General features: G+C 41.3%; 1 protein-coding gene across 1 annotated transcript; it reads right to left on the bottom strand.

Annotated features, from left to right (window-relative positions):
- Positions 1-4,373: 4,373 nt before the first annotated feature.
- On the bottom strand, positions 4,374-10,275 carry LOC129824587 (polymeric immunoglobulin receptor-like). The gene is made up of 4 exons (XM_055884278.1): positions 10,265-10,275; positions 6,031-6,095; positions 5,424-5,753; positions 4,374-5,203 (listed from the first exon to the last, which is right to left on the bottom strand). Exons 1-4 carry the CDS (start codon positions 10,273-10,275, stop codon positions 4,848-4,850), a joined length of 762 nt encoding a protein of 253 aa, XP_055740253.1. The 3' UTR covers positions 4,374-4,847.
- Between the last annotated feature and the right edge of the window lie 10,982 nt (positions 10,276-21,257).

Raw genomic sequence — 21,257 nt, 5'->3', positions numbered from 1 at the left:
TGCATCTGTAGAAGTTTGTGAGTGCTTTTGGTGACAAGCCGAATTTCTTCAGCCTCCTGAGGTTGAAGAGGCGCTGCTGCGCCTTCTTCACAACGCTGTCTGTGTGGGTGGACCAATTCAGTTTGTCCGTGATGTGTACGCCGAGGAACTTAAAACTTACTACCCTCTCCACTACTGTCCCGTCGATGTGGATAGGGGGATGCTCCCTCTGCTGTTTCCTGAAGTCCACAATCATCTCCTTTGTTTTGTTGACGTTGAGTGTGAGGTTATTTTCCTGACACCACACTCCGAGGGCCCTCACCTGTCGCCCTCATCCCTGTAGGCCGTCTCGTCGTTGTTGGTAATCAAGCCTACCACTGTAGTGTCGTCCGCAAACCTGATGATTGAGTTGGAGGCGTGCATGGCCACACAGTCGTGGGTGAACAGGGAGTACAGGAGAGGGCTCAGAACGCACCCTTGTGGGGCCCCAGTGTTGAGGATCAGCGGGGTGGAGATGTTGTTACCTACCCTCACCACCTGGGGGCGGCCCGTCAGGAAGTCCAGTACCCAGTTGCACAGGGCGGGGTCGAGACCCAGGGTCTCGAACTTGATGATGAGTTTGGAGGGTACTATGGTGTTAAATGCTGAGCTGTAGTCGATGAACAGCTTTCTCACATAGGTATTCCTCTTGTCCAGATGGGTTAGGGCAGTGTGGTTGCGATTGCGTCGTCTGTGGATCTATTGGGGCGGTAAGCAAATTGGAGTGGGTCTAGGGTGTCAGGTAGGGTGGAGGTGATATGGTCCTTGACTAGTCTCTCAAAGCACTTCATGATGACGGAAGTGAGTGCTACGGGGCGGTAGTCGTTTGCCTCAGTTACCTTAGCTTTCTTGGGAACAGGAACAATGGTGGCCCTCTTGAAGCATGTGGGAACAGCAGACTGGGATAAGGATTGATTGAATATGTCCGTAAACACACCAGCCAGCTGGTCTGCGCATGCTCTGAGGACGCGGCTGGGGATGCCGTCTGGACCTGCAGCCCTGCGAGGGTTAACACGTTTAAATGTGTTATGTATAGTTAGTGACTATGCATATATGATAAACAGAGAGTAGCAGCAGCATAAAAAGAGGGTTTGGGGGGGTTAGAACATTCTCATATATATATATAAATATATAAATAAATATATATATATATATATAACTCTGTCACACAAAGACAGACATGCAACGACGCACACAGGCAGTCGCTTGCACACACACACACTGACCTATGAGTAATGCATCAATTCACAACTGTGTTGATATTTTAAAAGCTTTTAATTCTTCATTTGGCTAACACAATAAATGCTGTGTATTGGTATTCAAGTTATTTTTTCAGGGGCATGTGTTGTCGGAGAGACATTGTTTTTACACTATAACTCTGAGTTCGAAATCCGGTATAGTGTCCCACACTACCTGCGGATGTGGTTTGGGAATCTGATTCCAAAGTCAGATTTGACGCAAGATCCATCTCTTTACACTACGAAAATATGTTTACAAACTAGCGTAGTGTAAAAAGGCTCAACGTTTATTTACCAGAACTGTTGTGTGTTGATGGTAAGATGGATGATGGTGATGATACAGATGATGGTGATGACATGGATGAGGGTGAGATGGAGGTGGCAATAAGTGGTGATGATAGAGTTGGTGAAACTGGGTTTGAGAGGTAGATAAAGAGAGAGCGTGTCCCATACATACAGTAAGTATGCTTGTGTGTGTAACAGATGAAATTACTCAAATACTACCAGGGTTGGGGTCAATTCCATTTAAATTAGAGTCAATTCAGAAAGTAAACTAAATTTGAATTCGAAAATTATTTGTCATTAGCTAGGTTTCCATCCAACTAGCAACAGATTTTCATGCAAAAATGATCAAATCTGCATAAAGAAAATATGCGAAATTTCTAACTAGTGGTTTCCACTAAACAAACTTGTTGCGGAACATGATGACGTAATTCACACAAAATTTACTTTGTGTTTCCATCGCATTTTCAACTCCACTGATAGTTTTCACAAGAACTGTTGCGTTAAATGGCAAATGTTTCTATGCTGGCCTTGGCATGTGCGCTCTAGCCAACAGCTCAAAGATACAGTAGGCTGTGAGGGTACTGGGTAGGCTAGTCTACATTATGGGATTATTATGGATAAGCGCAAGAATATTTATATTTGTCAACGGCAGTCAAGCATCGATCAATATGTCACCAGAATAAGACCCTCGATAGTCATTGGAAATGCGCATCAAGCTCATCACCGTGCACTTTCACCACCCTGTGAACTTCATCACAAGTTGTTTCATCTGTAGCCGAATGTCACGTTCGTTGTATGGAGGAAGAGAGGAGGACCAAGGCACAGCGTGATACGAATACATTCTTCTGTTTATTTAACGAAACGAAGAACACTTAAACAAACTAAACAAAACAACAAAATGACCGTGAAGATATATACGAAAAGTGCAGACACAGGCAACTTACACATAGACAATAACCCACGAAATCCCTTAAGAATATGGTTGCCTAAATATGGTTCCCAATCAGAGACAATGATAAACAGCTGCCTCTAATTGAGAACCAATCTAGGCAACCATAGACATACAAACACCTAGACTAGAAAACACCCCATAAACATACAAAACCCCTAGACAAGTAAAAAACATAAATCACCCATGTCACACCCTGACCTAACCAAAATAATAAAGAAAAAAGATAACTAAGACTAGGGCGTGACACCAAATAAACTGCATGGTTTACTTAGATATGATGGTCATTATATAAATAGTTGTGCATAAAGGTGTTTCCACAACTATTTCTCGCAAAATGTATTTTACCGACACAAGAAGACCCCACCATGTTGAAAGAACAAATTATCTCTCATCATATCTATACAACGAGCTGAATCCATCACAGCTGTTGTGAATTTATTTTTTCTTCATAAATACTGTGGATGGAAGCGTGATAAAGAAAGCATTGAAGAGAAGCTACATTTATTTTTTTATTTTTTTTATTTTTTTTTATTTAAATTTAATCCGCTTTTCTCCCCAATTTTCGTGGTATCCAATCGCTAGTAATTACTATCTTGTCTCATCGCTACAACTCCCGTACGGGCTCGGGAGAGACGAAGGTCGAAAGCCATGCGTCCTCCGAAGAAATGTGTCGGAGGAAACACCGTGCACCTGGCCCCATTGGTTAGCGCGCACTGCGCCCAGCCCGCCACAGGAGTCGCTGGAGCGCGATGAGACAAGGAAATCCCTACCGGCCAAACCCTCCCTAACCCGGACGACGCTAGCCCAATTGTGCGTCGCCCCACGGACCTCCCGGTCACGGCCGGCTGCGACAGAGCCTGGGGGCGAACCCAGAGACTCTGGTGGCGCAGTTAGCACTGCGATGCAGTGCCCTAGACCACTGCGCCACCCGGGAGGCCCCGAAGAGAAGCTACATTTCAGTGTACTTCCTGATATGTTTGAAATGTAAATGTACCCTGACCACTATACTATATACACGACTCCAACACCATCATTAAGTTTGCCGATGACACAACAGTGGTAGGCCTGATCACCGACAACGATGAGACCTGGCCATGTGGTGCCAGGACAACAACCTCTCCCTCAACGTGATCAAGACAAAGGAGATGATTGTGGACTATAGGAAAAAGAGGACCTAGCACGCCCCCATTCTCATTGACGGGGCTGTAGGGGAGCAGTTTGAGAGCTTCAAGTTCCTTGGTATCCACATAACCAACAAACTAACATGGTCCAAGCACACCAAGACAGTCGTGAAGAGGGCACGACAAAACCTATTCCCCCTTAGGAGACTGAAAAGATTTAGCATGGGTCCTCAGATCCTCGAAAGGTTCTACAGCTGCACCATCGATAGCATCCTGACTGGTTGCATCACTGCCTGGTATGGGAACTGCTCGGCCTCCGACCGCAAGGCACTACAGAGGGTACAGTAGTGCGTACGGCCCAGTACATCACTGGGGCTAAGCTGCCTGCCATCCAGTACCTCTATACAAGGCGGTGTCAGAGGAAGGCCTAAAAATTGTCAAAGACTCCAGCCACCCTAGTCATTCACTGTTCTCTCTGCTACCGCACGGCAAGCGGTAACGGGCACCAAGTCTAGGTCCAAGAGGCTTCTAAACAGCTTCTACCCCCAAGCCATAAGACTCCTGAACATCTAATCAAATGGCTACCCAGACTATTTGCATTGCCCCCCCCCCCTGCTACTCTCTGTTGTTATGATCTATGCATGGTCACTTTAATAACGCTACCTGCATGTACATATTACCTTAATTACCTCGACTAACCGGTGCATTGACTCTGTACCGGTACCCCCCCCCCCCTGTATATAGTCTGGCTATTGTTATTTTAGCGCTGCTCTTTAATTACTTGCGACTTTTATTTCTTATTCTTATTTTCTTATACTTAATTTTTTTTAAATGCATTGTTGGTTAGGATCTCGTAAGTAAGCATTTCACTGCAAGGTCTACACTCGTTGTATAAGGCGCATGTGACTAATACAATTTGATTAGATTTGATACTCACTGACAGGCGTAAAGAAGGAAGTATGGTTTCTGCTCTTCCTGTTCAGATATTTTGGTTGTCATTTAGCGAACTACATCTCTCTCTATATCTTTCTCTTTCTCATACACGGGTGCAAATGCCTTAAATACATATGTCCATTAAGTTTGTACATTTAATCACATAGGAAGTTGTTTTTCACGCCTCTACTCACACAGGCACACCCAGCCCTCTCCATCATTGTATCCACTGAAGCTTCTCACTTCACTGACATACAACTGTGTCCTGATCAATCTGTATCACAATGAAAAACAGGCAAATTACAGAACAGTCTTACTCTTGATATCAAGCTGGACTGCTGACAGGGTATCGATTGTGTGGTTGTTCTGTATGCCACAGAGATATCTCCCAGCATCCTCTTGGGTTAGTCTGGTGATGGTCACGGTGAAGGCTCCGGCTGTCCTGTTGTCGAACAGTGAGAACCTCCCATTCTGGCTTTTGGTTGTTGTCACTTTTACATCAACTAGACACTTAGATTGTGTATTCGCTTTGCAGAAGTATTTCTCATTGTCTTCATTTTTTTCATTATACATACAATGGATGGAGACTGACCGTTCTTCATAGCCTGTCACTTCTTCAGAGCCTGTCCCTTCAGTGGGGTTTTCACAACACCAATCTGTAATTTTAAACAAACATGTAGGAGCACAGAATGAAATGTGTTCCCTTTTGTCGAGGATCGCGTAATTCATGCATTGAGTCAATAAAAAATATGCCTGAAATCTTGAGTAATGTGCAGGGATCTCAAGTTGGGAGTCGGGCCAATAGCAGAGACCTCATTAGGAATTTTTTATGAAAGTGGTAAAGTTTTGAGGATGAGAATCAAAGGTTTACAGTACCTCCATACACTTCAGGGTCCAGTCCAAATCGTTCCACTCCACACCAGTATGTTCCAGCATCATCTGACATCATGTTGGTGATGGTCACAATGAAGACCCTGACCCCTTTGTCATCATGTAGGGAGTATCTCCATTTAGAGGTCCATTCTTTATCCTCAGTCTCAATATCATTGTCTACCAAAAATGTTATACACTCCATTTTGCTTCCTTTACAGAGGAACTTCTGGTGGCTCCTCCACTCCTCTCTATAGGGGCATCTGATCTCTGCCTTGCCCCCCTTATATCCTTCCACTGTGATCAACTCTGCTGTACGCACACCCCACACAGCAGCTGCAGGACACACCAACAGTCTCATTACAAACAGTACAAACACCCCAGCGTCCATTTCACATACTGTAAGAGTGGATTCTACTCTGGTACACCACTGGTGTTCCCCATCACATCCATCAGTACATACTGGACCTTGTGTTCCTCAGTGTCCCCTCCCCTTTATCTAACAACATTATCACTGTGTGAATGGAGTTACACTGTAAAATTGTACAACCAAATGTATCCAACTATAGAGAGGATTCACTGGAGATGTGTTCATTCAGTCTGATGTACTCACCTAAGAGGAGGACAACCTTCAGTGTGAGGACCAGCAGGATAACCAAGATGACTTGTGGCTCCCAGCTAGTTCAAGTCTCTTTAGACCCTGTACATCCTGTTTACTCCAGTCCCCTCAATACTTCTACGTCCAGTTACCACCTCAGTACAGGAAGGTCTGCTCCTGCAGTGTGCATGAGAACCACTCTGAGTGTGTGTTAATGTGTGTAGTGCAGGAAGTCCTGCTGTTTGATTAAGTACTTCCTGAAATCATTTCACTACTCTGTAAAACTATTTAATAACATCCTGCAAAAAAACGCATATGAGTCATTTATAAATAGCTTTCTCATCATTCATTAATCATATTATACAGTGGGGAGAACAAGTATTTGGTACACAGCCGATTTTGCAGGTTTTCCTACTTACAAAGCATGTAGAGGTCTGTAATTTTTATCATAGGTACACTTCAACTGTGAGAGACGGAATCTAAAACAAAAATCTAGAAAATCACATTGTATGATTTTTAAGTAATTAATTTGCATTTTATTGCATGACATAAGTATTTGATCACCTACCAACCAGTAAGAATTCCGGCTCTCACAGACCTGTTAGTTTTTCTTTAACCTGTTTGGCGTGCAAGCCCGACGTCGGTACATTTATGACAACAGCCACTTCAAGTGCAGGGCGCGAAATTCAAAAGATATTTTTTTTTAATATTTAACTTTCACACATTAACAAGTTGTAACGAGTATTACCGAAGGTGGCCTCCCTTCCTGTTCGAGTGGCGCTCGGTGGTCGTCGTCGCCGGTCTCCTAGCTGCCACCGATCCCTTTTTCCTTTTCGTTTGGTTTTGACTAATTGATTTCACCTGTTTATTGTTTGGTTGTTAGGGTGGTGTTATTTAAGTTCGTTTAGCCCGTTTCTGTTTGTGCGGGCTTGTCTCTCTGTTTGTGTATGAGGTTGTTATTTTCACGTTGGGGTTTTTCCACAGTCTGGATTTATTTTCCAGTGTGTACTTTATTCAAGTCGGATTTTTACGCCAAATGTTTTGACGTTACCAGTTGTTCATCTGGTTGGACATTAAAGAGTGGTTTTCCCCATTACCTTTGCTCTCTGCGCCTGACTCCTTACAATTGTCCTCATTGTACGTAACACAAGTCCAATACAGCATATGAAAGGTACAGATCTTGTGAATCCAGCCAACATGTCTGATTTTAAAATGTTTTACAGGGAAGACAAAATATGTAAATCTATTAGCTAACCACGTTAGCAAAAGACTCCACTTTTATTACTCCATCAGTTTTTGACTCCATCAGTAGCTCTCACAAATTCGGCCAAATAAAGATATAAATAGCCACTAACCAAGAAACAACCTCATCAGATGACAGTCTGATAACATATTTATTGTATAGCATATGTTTTTTTTCGAAAAATGTGCATATTTCAGGTATAAATCATAGTTTACATTGCAGCTACAGTCAGAAATTGCACCGAAAGCAGACAGAAATATTACAGACACCAACGCCAAATAACTAAATACTCATCATAAAACATTTCTGAAAAATACATAGTGTACAGCAATTGAAAGACAGGCATCTTGTGATTCCAGACAATATTTCCGATTTATCAAGTGTTTTACAGCGAAAACACAATATAGTGTTATATTAGCGTAGCCACAATAGCCAGAAACACTTGGGCACCAACGACCAGTTCACATGCACGACAGATATTAGAAATAGCATCATAAAATTTTTCTTACTTTTGGTGATCTTCCGTCAGAATGCTGGACAAGGTGTCCTTTGTCCAGAACAGTCGTTGTTTGGATCTGGAACGGCAAATTTCCCTCTTGATTTAGCATGGGCACTTGCCAAGTGGCACGGAACAAAGTCAGAGAACGGAACACGGCAAAACTCCCGAAAAAATTTCAATAATCTGATTAAACTATATTGAAAAAACATACTTTACGATGATATGGTCACATGTATCAAATAAAATCTAAACCAAAGATGTTAGTCGTCCATAACGACAGCTAAACAGAAGGCAAATCCATGTCCTCTTTCGCGCGCTCCAGAAACAGGAAATGGACGGTCACGTCATACAAAGAGCTTTAATTCCACCTCAGACCAAGATAGACACAAAATTTCTTCTCTCAACGCCTCTTGACATCCAGGGGAAGGTGTATGAAGTGTACGTAGACTCTTACGTTCATTGCCCATGTATAGGCATGAAGTTGAACAGAGCATCGATTTCTGACATTCCACTTCCTGGTCAGGAAATGTGCTGCAGAATGAGTTCTGTTTCACTCAGAGAAATAATTCAAACGGTTTTAGAAACTAGAGAGTGTTTTCTATCCAATAGTAATAATAATATGCATATTGTACGAGCAAGAATTGAGTACAAGGCCGTTTGAAATGGGCACGATTTAACTGGCTACTCAATACTGCCCCTTGCAGCCATAAGAAGTTTTAAGAAGCCCTCCTGTTCTCCACTCATTACCTGTATTAACTGCACCTGTTTGAACTCATTACCTGTATAAAAGACACCTGTCCACACACTCAATCAAACAGACTCCAACCTCTCCACAATGGCCAAGACCAGAGAGCTGTGTAAGGACATCAGGGATAAAATTGTAGACCTGCACAAGGCTGGGATGGGCTACAGGACAATAGGCAAGCAGATTGGTGAGAAGGCAACAACTGTTGGCGCAATTATTAGAAAATGGAAGAAGTTCAAGATGACGGTCAATCACCCTTGGTCTGGGGCTCCATGCAAGATCTCACCTTGTGGGGCATCAATGATCATGAGGAAGGTGAGGGATCAGCCCAGAACTACACGGCAGGACCTGGTCAATGACCTGAAGAGAGCTGGGACCACAGTCTCAAAGAAAACCATTAGTAACACACTACGCCGTCATGGATTAAAATCCTGCAGCGCATGCAAGGTCCCCCTGCTCAAGACAGCGCATGTCCAGGCCCATCTGAAGTTTGCCATTGACCATCTGGATGATCCAGAGGAGGAATGGGAGAAGGTCATGTGGTCTGATGAGACAAAAATAGAGCTTTTTGGTCTAAACTCCACTCGCCGTGTTTGGAGGAAGAAGAAGGATGAATACAACCCCAAGAACACCATCCCAACCGTGAAGCATGGAGGTGAAAACATCATTCTTTGGGGATGCTTTTCTGCAAAGGGGACAGGACGACTGCACCGTATTGAGGGGAGGATGGATGGGGCCATGTATCGCGAGATCTTGGCCAACAACCTCCTTCCCTCAGTAAGAGCATTGAAGATGGGTCGTGGCTGGGTCTTCCAGCATGACAACGACCCGAAACACACAGCCAGGGCAACTAAGGAGTGGCTCCGTAAGAAGCATCTCAAGGTCCTGGAGTGGCCTAGCCAGTCTCCAGACCTGGACCCAATAGAAAATCTTTGGAGGGAGCTGAAAGTCCGTATTGCCCAGCGACAGCCCCGAAACCTGAAGGATCTGGAGAAGGTCTGTATGGAGGAGTGGGCCAAAATCCCTGCTGCAGTGTGTGCAAACCTGGTCAAGAACTACAGGAAGCGTATGATCTCTGTAATTGCAAACAAAGGTTTCTGTACCAAATATTAAGTTCTGCTTTTCTGATGTATCAAATACTTATGTCATGCAATAAAATGCAAATTAATTACTTAAAAATCATACAATGTGTTTTTCTGGATTTTTGTATTAATGTTTATTAATTAGAGTGGCAGGTAGCCCAGCGGTTAGGTGCATTGGGCCAGTAACTGAAAGCTTGCTGATTCAAATCCCCAAGCAGACTAAATGAAAGATATGTCTATGCCCTTGCCCAAGGCACTTAACCTTAAATGTTCCTGTAAGGATAAGAGCGTCTGTGAAATGACGAAAATGTAAATGATTAATAAGATATAGATCCTTATATTATAAACTTACATATGGAATTATTTTAAGATGGTCATACCATGGCTCATTTAGGTATCTGATTTTTAATTTAAGGACCCTTTTATGTATAAAAAATGTTTTATTTAAAAATTATTTTATAAAAAATTTACTCTGTCCATAGAAACACATTGATTAACACATTCATAAATGGCAAAAAAGACAGTAAAAAATGAATCATAAGGAATTAGTTTTTGAAGTGTCTGTCCTATAACTAGGAGATATAAGAAAGCTTGACACATATTTAATCCCTTATTTTTGTTGGCACAAAACTGCCTCCATACTTCCATTCATTTATATGAGTTACCTTCAGATGAATTACGTGAACACCATCGTGTTCGTCACAGTCTCCACTTTCTACAGTGGAGTCATATTAGTTTGTAGCCCAAATGGTTCGGATGCTACAGACAAAAGTTGGAACATCAGCGTTACTGACTTCCGACGAATCCCGTGGCACTTGTGGGGGGTATGTCATGAGAATTTTCAATCCCAATGATAATAACTAACAATCAATAAGCTTTGACCAATCCCCGAGGATTGTAAGACCCTGGGTTTAATAATAATTAAGCAAAGACTCAGCTTATGCAAAATGTTCGTACAGTTTATTCACGAGAGCGCTCTGAAGTCCATAATACAAAGACATCCATTTTATAACTCACTCCCTATTTACGCACATACCTTCACACAAACAGTAGATATCCTACGCACATACATACACACGAACAGTAGGTGAGTTGTATCCACTGTTTATCACTACCAAGCCGTCAGTTCCATTCCACCGAGATTAGAGGAACCTTGAAAGGACTCCCTGTCCTATTGTAAGTTTCTCAGAGTTCTAGACAGGTCGGGTCAAACACAGTTGAATTGTTCTTGGTATTTTCTTAGACACACACACACACATTTCTCTCCCTCACATGTCTCTACTGAACCTTATTGGACTTACGTTTAGTGCTTTAATTATTCATTATACATGCTACATAAACTAATAATCACTAATAGTTACGTTTCAGGGTGGAATTCTTTCATCATTACCTTTAAGCATATAAATTCCCTTATCAAGGTCGTAGAGCAAAACGAAACTGTTCGGATGCTACAGACGTTTTCGTGAGAAGACCCATTTTTGGGATGTCTCCTATCTGACAAACAGCACTGTAGCCCTGTGGCATAGGTGGATGTGGTGGATTGAGATGCAGCACATGCAAAAAAAACTCTAGCTTTAACTCAAGTATTAATAAACACCTTACTGTCATAATAATAAATAATAATAAAATACATTTTATTATCCATTTTGCTTCATTTCTACATTGTAGTTGCATTTCTAGACACTCATTATGAAAGAACGCAGCTACTGTTTTTCTCAAGGCCATCAGACTGTTAAACAGCCACCACTAACATTGAGTGGCTGCTGCCAACATACTGACTCAACTCCAGCTCACTTTAATAATGGGAATTGATGGAAATTGATGTAAAAAAATGTATCCCTAGCCACTTGAAACAATGCCACTTAATATAATGTTTACATACCCTACATTACTCATCTCATATGTATATGTATATACTGTACTCTATATCATCTACTGCATCTTGTCATCTTTATGTAATACATGTATCACTAGCCACTTTAAACTATGCCACTTTATGTTTACATACCCTACATTACTCATCTCATATGTATATACTGTACTCTATACCATCTACTGCATACTGTTAGATATTACTACTGCATACTGTTAGATATTACTGCATTGTCAGAACTAGAAGCACAAGCATTTCGCTACACTCGCATTAACATCTGCTAACCATGTGTGTATGTGACAAATACAATTTGATTTGATTTGATTTTGATAAAATAGCATGTTTATATAATTTAATCAGTCAGAGACATGACATTACTGTTTATGCCAACTGTGAGCCATGTCCAGAGTCGAGGCTTCTGGGATTCTGAATCGCGTTCACAGCTCAAGAAATTCTGCACAGACATCTCCATGGCAATCGGTGGGCTAGTGGACCGATTGGATTCTGGGTGCAGAGATTACCTTGTAGATCATGAATATCTTATTCATTATCAGTCTATGTTTCACTGAACAATTTTCTACATGGAACATTGTAAGACTGATATTTTTTTTGCTATGACCATCCATAGGAGACCCTAGAGAGAGGGCAGAGAGAAGATCCACAAAGCCATGTACTCCCTGCTCTCCAGGCTCCTGAAGCAGAGTAGGACCACCACCCAGGCCTTCTGGACCAACCCGGCCAAGGACTACAACCAGGACAGCTACTCCAGACTGCAGGCCCCACTGACCAGCATACAACCAGTTAGGTTCCCACTTATAAAGCAACATTTCTAAACCTGTGGAACTAGTACCCCTGAGGGTAATTGGTCTATCCACAGGAGGTACTGTGTTATCACCATTTAGCAGGTGTCCAGGCAGTGTTCACCTCGTTCCACAGGGCGGTCACTCTGTCATCCAGATAGCTGCTGGTCAGCTCTGGGGCCACAGAGGAGATCCTCATCAAACAGGTGTTTGGATCTGGTGAGAAACGCTGGAACCACAACCCGAAACCTGATGACTGTAAACCTTGTATTGTAAGTTGATAGGAGTGCACTATAAATCTGTATTGCACTTTCACTGTAAATATGTAGCCTATTGCATTTTCACTGTAAATCTGTATTGCACCTTCGCTGTAAATATGAAGCCTATTGCATTTTCACTGTAAATCTGTTTTGCACTTTCACTGTAAATATGTAGCCTATTGCATTCAACTGTGAATATGTAGCCTATTGCATTTCACTGTGAATATGTAGCCTATTGCATTTCACTGTCAATATGTAGCCTATTGCATTTCACTGTCAATATGTAGCCTATTGCATTTCACTGTGAATATGTAGCCTATTGCATTCAACTGTGAATATGTAGCCTATTGCATTTCACTGTGAATATGTAGCCTCTTCCACTTTCACTGTAAATATGTAGCCTATTGCATTCAACTGTGAATATGTAGCCTATTGCATTTCACTGTCAATATGTAGCCTCTTCCACTTTCACTGTAAATATGTAGCCTATTGCATTCAACTGTGAATATGTAGCCTATTGCATTTCACTGTCAATATGTAGCCTATTGCATTTCACTGTGAATATGTAGCCTATTGCATTTCACTGTCAATATGTAGCCTATTGCATTCAACTGTGAATATGTAGCCTATTGCATTTCACTGTCAATATGTAGCCTATTGCATTTCACTGTGAATATGTAGCCTATTGCATTTCACTGTAAATATGTAGCCTAATGCACTTTCACTGTCAATATGTAGCCTAATGCACTTTCACTGTCAATATGTAGCCTAATGCACTTTCACTGTCAATATGTAGCCTAATGCACTTTCACTGTCAATATGTAGCTCATTCCACTTTCACTGTAAATATGTAGCCTATTGCACTTTCAAATGAATTTTATTGTGTATTATTCTGTATTTTTAGGTATTATGTACTTTGTCTTTTAAGCACATGACTAAATTAATTTATTGTGTATTATTGTGTATTTTTCTGTATTGTGTACTTTGTCTTTTAAGCACATGACCAAATTAATTTTATTGTGTATTATTGTGTATTTTTATGTATTATGTACTTTGTCTTTTAAGCACATGACCAAATGAATTTTATTGTGTATTATTGTGTATTTTATGTATTATGTACTTTGTCTTTTAAGCACATGACCAAATTAATTTTATTGTGTGTTTTTGTGTATTTTTATGTATTATGTACTTTGTCTTTTAAGCACATGACCAAATGAATTCTCCCCTGGTGAGATAATAAAGTTGATCTAGTCTAGATATAATTTGTCCGTCAGACAACGGCTAGATGTGGTGAACTCACAGAAACCATTCAACACTATCTCACCATAACAGGAATTTAAATAATAACAACGGGGAGAGCAGGACTAAAATGTGTTCTTTCTACAGGAAGTGCCAACAAGTGTGTTAAAGTGGGTGGTGAGTATTACTCCTCTGTCCCATTGGATGACCTGACTGCAGGACACAAGTCAAAGACGAGAGACTAAGAGGCTGAGAGACTGAGACCAAGAGACTGAATAACAGCTTCTATCTCAAGGCCATCAGACTGTTAAACAGCCACCACTAACATCAAGTGGCTGCTGCCAACATATTGACTCAATCTCTAGCCACTTTAATAATTGGATGTAATTAATGTATCACTAGTCACTTAAACAATACTACTTTATATAATGTTTACATACCCTACATTACTCATCTCATATGTATATACTGTACTCTGCACCATCTACTGCATCTTGCCTATACATATTCTTAATCATTCCTTTTCACTTGTGTATAAGGTAGTTGTTGTGAAATTGTTAGATTACTTGTTAGATATTACTGCGCGGTCGGAACTAGTAGCACAAGCATTTCGCTACACTCGCATTAACATCTGCTAACCATGTGTATTTCACCAATAAAATTTGATTTGATTTGAGTGCAGGATACAAGTCAAAGACTGCAAAGACTAAAGACTATCACTAGGGGGAGTCCAGCACCAGGTTACAGACGTACAAGTAAGAGACTGTTATATCAGTTCACTATGACCACCAATCACTGTGTGATTTTCTCAGGCAAATTAGGAATTATTTTAACTTCATTAGCATACTGGTTATTGTTCAGAATTTTGGATGACTGACGTGCCCAAAATAAACTGCCTGAGTAGAAGCTAGGATATGCATATACTTGGTAGCATTGGATAGAAAACACTCCGAAGTTTCTAAAACTGTTACGATAATGTCTGTGAGTATAACAGAACTGATATGACAGGCAAAAACCAGAGGATTTTTTTCGGGGGGGGCGGGGGGGTAGTTGTCGTTTTTCCAAGGTGTCTCCCATTAGAAATGTAGTCTTGTTGGCGCGTGAAGGTGAGCTCTCTTCGTTATTTATCTTCCCTATTGAACATACTATTCTCCATCTTAAATATTATAGTTTATTTAGATATTAGAGTACCTGAGGATTAATTAGAAACATCGTTTGACTTGTTTGGACAAACTTTACCAGTAACTTTTTGGATTAGTTTGTATGCATTTTGAACGAGTGGATTACTAAAGCCATTGGCGCCAACTAAAAATACTTTTTTTGATATAAAGAAGGACTTTATCTAACAAAATGACCATTCATTGTGTAGCTGGGACCCTTGGGATTGCAAACAAAGGACGATCTTCAAAGGTAAGTGATTTATTTTATCGCTATTTGTTACTTTTGTGACGCCTGTGCTGGTTGAAAAAGTATTTTGATGTGAGGCGCTGTCCTCAGATAATCGCATGGTATGCTTCCACCGTAAAGCCTTTTTGAAATCTGACAACGCGGTTGGATTAACAAGAAGTTAAGCTTTTAAATGATGTATGACCCTTGTATTTTCATGACTGTTTAATATTACGAATTTTGTATTTTGAATTTCGCGCTCTGCAATTTCACAGGATGTTGTCGTAGGTGTCCCGCTAGCTGTTCATGCGCCCAAACAGGTTTTAAGAGGGAGTGTTTTCATGTATCTAGCTGACATTGCACATTTATCAACATTTAAAGAGTTTCATTCCAAAATGCTATATATCCATTTTCAGAAATGTTGGTAAATTAGCTTTTATTTTTTGAAGAACTTATGAAAGAAATGTGTATTTTTTAAATATTTTTTTATCTACTGTATCACTTGGTTTAATTTCAGAGCAACAAATAATCATGTTATATAATCGGCTCACTCTCAGAGGAATAAGTAGTATCGGTGTATCACGTCTGACAGGCTTCTGAACAGCTTCTATCCCCAATCATAAGACTGCTAAATAGCTAACAAAATGGCAAAACAGACTGTCTGAGTTGACCGTTGTATTTTATTTTATTTTATTTTAAAGTGGAATTATGTTTTTAGAAATGTTTAATAAATTAATTAAAAATGAAAATCTGTATTGAGTCAATAGGTATTCAACCCTTTTGTTATGGCAAGACTAAATAAGTTCAGGAGTAAAAATGTGCTTAACAAGTCACATAATAAGTTGCATGGACTCACTGTAAGGTCCCTCAGTCGAGCAGTGAATTTCACAGATTCAAAAACAAAGACCATGCCTCGCAAATAAGGGAACCTATTGGTAGATGGGTAGCAGACATTAAATACCCCTTTGAGCATGGTAAAGTTATTCATTACACTTTGGATGGCGTATTAATACACTCAGTCACTACAAAGATACAGGCGTCCTTCCTAACTCAGTTCCGAAGAGAAAGGAAACCGCTCAGGGATTTCACCATGATGCCAATGGTGACTTTAAAACAGTTAGAGTTAAAATAACTGTGATAGGAGAAAACTGAGGATGGATCAACAACATTGTAGTTAATCCATAATAATAACATAATTGTCAGAATGAAAAGAAGGAAGCTTGTACAGAGTACAAATATTTAAAAACATGCATACTGTTTGCAACAAAGCACTAAAGAAATACTGCAAAAAATGTGGCAAAGTAATGAACTTTTTGTCCTAAATAAAAAGTGTTACGTTTTCGGCAAATCCAATTCAACACATTAATGAGTATTACTCTCCCTATTTTCAAGCATAGTGGTGGCTGCATCATGTTATGGGTATGCCTGTAATCGTTAAGGACTAGGCAGTTTTTCAGGATAAAAAATAAACAGAATAGAGCTAAGCATAAGCAAAATCCTAGAGGAAAACCTGGTTCACTCTGCTTTCCACCATACACTGAGATTAATTCACCTTTCAGCTGGACAACCTAAAACACAAGACCAAATCTACACCGGAGTTACTAACCAAGAAAGTGAACGTTCCTGAGTGGCCTAGTTACATGTTTAATTCAAATATCCTTGAAAATCTATGGCAAGACCTGAAAATGGTTGTCTAGCAATGATCAACAACCAAATTGATGGAGCTTGAAGAATTGGGAAAATAATCATGGTAAATGTTGCACAATCCAGGTGAGGAAAGATGTTGCACATTTCAGGTGTGGAAAGTTCTTAGAGATTTACCCAGAAAGACTCACAGCTTCAATAGCTCCCAAAGGTACTTCTACAAAGTATTGACTCAGAGGTCTGAATACTTATGTAAATGAGGTATTTCTGTATTTCATGTTTAAGGGAGTAGGCATGACAGTGTCCAGGCCCAGCGTAATGTTGATGAGTGTACCCATCTGTTGTGATGGCTGTCCCAGGGCCTACCACCTGACCTGCACAGACCCTCCCCTGACCACAATACCAAGTGTTACGTTCCCCAGTTTCTGTGTTGCTGTGGGTTTGTATGTGTGTGCATTTCAGGAAATGGCTTCCTGGATTCCTGAAGCAGCTGATTGGTCGGCCCCATCGCTGATTGGAGTTCTGACCCCTCCCTCTCGTCAGGGGATACAGCTGTCTCTTCATTACCAACTCATTCTCCAGCTTGATAAAAGCCAGTGTTCCTTTCAGAGAAAAGAGCTTCTTTTAATGTCCTGTGTTGGTTGTTGGTCAGTGATAGTTTTCTTGATATTAGTTTGTAACTGCTCCTTCAGAGGTATGTGTATGCCAATAGGACTTTGTGTTTTTGGTTATTGAAATTGTTCACTTACATTATTGGTAAATTATTCTGTTTCATTTGTTCCCAGGGGGGGAAGGGGAACGCACCTTGGGAGTGTTTAGGCAAGAGGCCTGCGGTCATACATAACCCGTAGTATTTAATCTGTCTATGCACACTAGGTAAGACCTGGGCGGACCTCCCCCTGTATTTTTGGTATACTTTATGTGACCAGAATCCTTACTGGAGTTCTGTACACGTAACTTGTTCAGGTCAGTATTTTTTTTAAACTCAATTTTTCTCAATTACAACTACCCATTTACTTTCACTGCTATTACTTCTACCTCAATGTATCATATTGAGGTATAACGGTTCTACCTCAGCATAATACTGAGGTATTACGCTTATACTTCAGTATGATATTGAGCAACAACTGCTCTACCTCAGTATGATATTGAGGTATAACTGCTCTACTTCGGTATGATATACACTGCTCAAAAAAAATAAAGGGAACACTTAAACAACACAATGTAACTCCAAGTCAATCACACTTCTGTGAAATCAAACTGTCCACTTAGGAAGCAACACTGATTGACAATACATTTCACATGCTGTTGTGCAAATGGAATAAACAAAAGGTGGAAATTATAGGCAATTAGTAAGACACCCCCAAAAAAGGAATGGTTCTGCAGGTGGTGACCACAGACCACTTCTCAGTTCCTATGCTTCCTGGCTGATGTTTTGGTCACTTTTGAATGCTGGCGGTGCTCTCACTCTAGTGGTAGCATGAGACGGAGTCTACAACCCACACAAGTGGCTCAGGTTGTGCAGTTCATCCAGGATGGCACATCAATGCGAGCTGTGGCAAAAAGGTTTGCTGTGTCTGTCAGCGTAGTGTCCAGAGCATGGAGGCGCTACCAGGAGACAGGCCAGTACATCAGGAGACGTGGAGGAGGCCGTAGGAGGGCAACAACCCAGCAGCAGGACCGCTACCTCCGCCTTTGTGCAAGGAGGTGCACTGCCAGAGCCCTGCAAAATGACCTCCAGCAGGCCACTGTGGCTCCACCACAGTATGATATTGAGATATAACTGCTCTACCCCAGTATGATATTTAGGTATAATGGCTCTACCTCTGTATGATATTCTGGTATAACGGCTCTACCTCGGTATGATATGGAGGTATAACAGCTCTTCCTCAGAAGGATATTTATCACGTTTAGACCCAGATGCAGACAGTGTAGAAGTAACAAGAGTTTATTGCAACCGCAGGAGCAGGCAAATGACAGGTCAAGGCAGGCAGTGGTCAGTATTCCAGAAAGGGTGTAAAGGGTCCAGAACGGCAGGCGGTCTCAGGATCAAAACCGGGACGGACTAGAAAACAGGAGCAGGAAAACAGGCAGGAGCAGGGAAACAAACACGGGTAGGTTTTACGAACAAAACAAACTGGCAACAGACAAACAGAGAACACAGGTATAAATACACAGGGGAAAATGGGGAAGATGGGTGACACCTGGAGGGGGGTAGAGACAATCACAAAGACAGGTGAAACGGATCAGGGTGTGACAATATTGATATATAACGGCTCTACTTCAGTATGATATTGAGATATAACTGCTCTACCTCAGTATGATACTGAAGTATAATGGCTCTACCTTAGTATGATATTGAGGCTAAATGGCTCTACCTCCGTATGATTTGTGGGCTATACTCGGCCTTGTCTCAGGGTGGTAAGTTGGTGGTTGAAGATATCACTGGTGTGGGGGCTGTGCTTTGGCAAAGTGGGTGGGGTTATATCCTGCCTGTTTGGCCCTGTCCGGGGGTATCATCGGATGTGGCCACAGTGTCTCCTGACCCCTCCTGTCTCAGCCTCCAGTATTTATGCTGCAGTAGTTTATGTGTCGGGGGGCTAGGGTCAGTCTGTTATATCTGGAGTATTTCTCCTGTCTTATCCGGTGTCTTGTGTGAATTTAAGTATGCTCTCTCTAATTCTCTCTTTCTTTCTTTCTCTCTCTCGGAGGACCTGAGGCCTAGGACCATGCATCAGGACTACCTGGCATGATGACTCCTTGCTGTCCCCAGTCCACGTGGCCGTGCTGCTGCTCCAGTTTCAACTGTTCTGCCTGCGGCAATGGAACCCTGACCTGTTCACCGGACATGCTACCTGTCCCAGACATGCTGTTTTCAACTCTCTAGAGACTGCAGGAGCGGTAGAGATACTCTCAATGATCGGCTATGAAATGTCAACTGACATTTACTTTTGAGATGCTGACTTGTTGCACCCTCGACAAGTACTGTGATTATTATTGTTTTACCATGCTGGTCATTTATGAACATCTTGGCCATGTTCTGTTATAATCTCCACCCGGCACAGCCAGAAGAGGACTGGCCACCCCTCATAGCCTGGTTCCTCTCTAGGTTTCTTCCTAGGTTTTGGCCTTTCTAGGGAGTTTTTCCTAGCCACGTGCTTCTACACCTGCATTACTTACTGTTTGGGGTTTTAGGCTGGGTTTCTGTACAGCACTAAGAGATATCAGCTGATGTAAGAAAGGCTACATAAATAAATTTGATTTTGATATGATATTGAGGTGTAATGGCTCTACCTCAGTATGATATTGAGGTATAACTGCTCTTCCTCGGTATGATATTGAGGTATAAGGGCTCTACTTCAGTGTGATATTGATGTAAAGCAGTTCTACTTTCGCTGCCATATCTCTTGGCTCAGAGCCAGCTCACAGAGACCAGCTCCAGTAATTCCAATTTAGACTTCTCCTTCTCCTTGTCCTCCACCTCTCTCTTTCCAGCGTCGATGCGACCAACAGCGGCCAGGTCTCTGCATATCAGATGATCATTGGTTTATTTTTGTTGTCTTTTAAACTTTAGCCTCTATTTTCTTCTACACTGTTCCCTATTTTTTTTAAATCTGTTATTGTTAATTAATCAGTCTCTTTCAGAATTATTTTGTGTAGTATACAAACAGTGTGTGTGTTTGCGTGCGTGTGTGTATGCACGCCTGTGTTCCAGTGTGCAGGTGGTAAGGTGGTGGGGGTCAAGGAGGTGTGTTGGGTTTGCCTCCTCAGTGGAGGAGCCCTGAGCCTCTGTTTTCAGTGTCTATACACCTGCTGTCACTTCCCAAAGTAAGACCACCTCTAAATCCATCTTATCCATCTTATCCCACCTCTAAATCCATCTTATCCCACCTCTAAATCCATCTTATCCCATCTCTAAATCCATCTTATCCCATCTCTAAATCCATCTTATCCCACCTCTAAATCCATCTTATCCATCTTATCTCACCTCTAAATCCATCTTATCCCACCTCTAAATCCATCTTATCCCATCTCTAAATCCATCTTATCCCATCTCTAAATCCATCTTATCCATCTTATCCCACCTCTAAATCCATCTTATCCCACCTCTAAATCCATCTTATCCTCTAAATATCATCTTATCCTCTAAATATTATTGTTTTAACCATGAAGTCATATCTTCTGTTTCTGACCAATTAAATGCATTTCAATAACATCATAGATTTAGCCGGTGGTAAGACACTGGCTGCAATGAGGTTTAAATAAATCAGCATTCAGGATTAGACCCACCCGTTGTATATTTTCTAACAGTAACCATGTACTTTACATCAACTGAGAGTTTGTGATCACAGTGATAATTGGTGTGAAGCTAGTGGCTACCAATGGCCAGTAATGGAACAGTCAACAGCATATCAATCAGCATTCCTCTGTCTTTGTCTTTGACAGTGGGAGATCCATCTGCTCTTCCTGC

The sequence above is a fragment of the Salvelinus fontinalis genome, chromosome 26 (genome assembly GCF_029448725.1).
Source record: "Salvelinus fontinalis isolate EN_2023a chromosome 26, ASM2944872v1, whole genome shotgun sequence".
In the NCBI taxonomy this organism is placed as follows: domain Eukaryota; kingdom Metazoa; phylum Chordata; class Actinopteri; order Salmoniformes; family Salmonidae; genus Salvelinus; species Salvelinus fontinalis.
This window is presented reverse-complemented; position numbering and strand designations above follow the sequence as displayed.

What these genes read in the sequence shown, in the direction of transcription:
- LOC129824587 (XM_055884278.1), bottom strand. An exon ending in GAAGGTTGTCCTCCTCTTAG is followed by an intron (nt 5,754 to 6,030) that starts GTGAGTACATCA and finishes TGTGTCCTGCAG; the next exon opens with CTGCTGTGTGGGGTGTGCGT. An exon ending in GGACCCTGAAGTGTATGGAG is followed by an intron (nt 5,204 to 5,423) that starts GTACTGTAAACC and finishes TTAAAATTACAG; the next exon opens with ATTGGTGTTGTGAAAACCCC.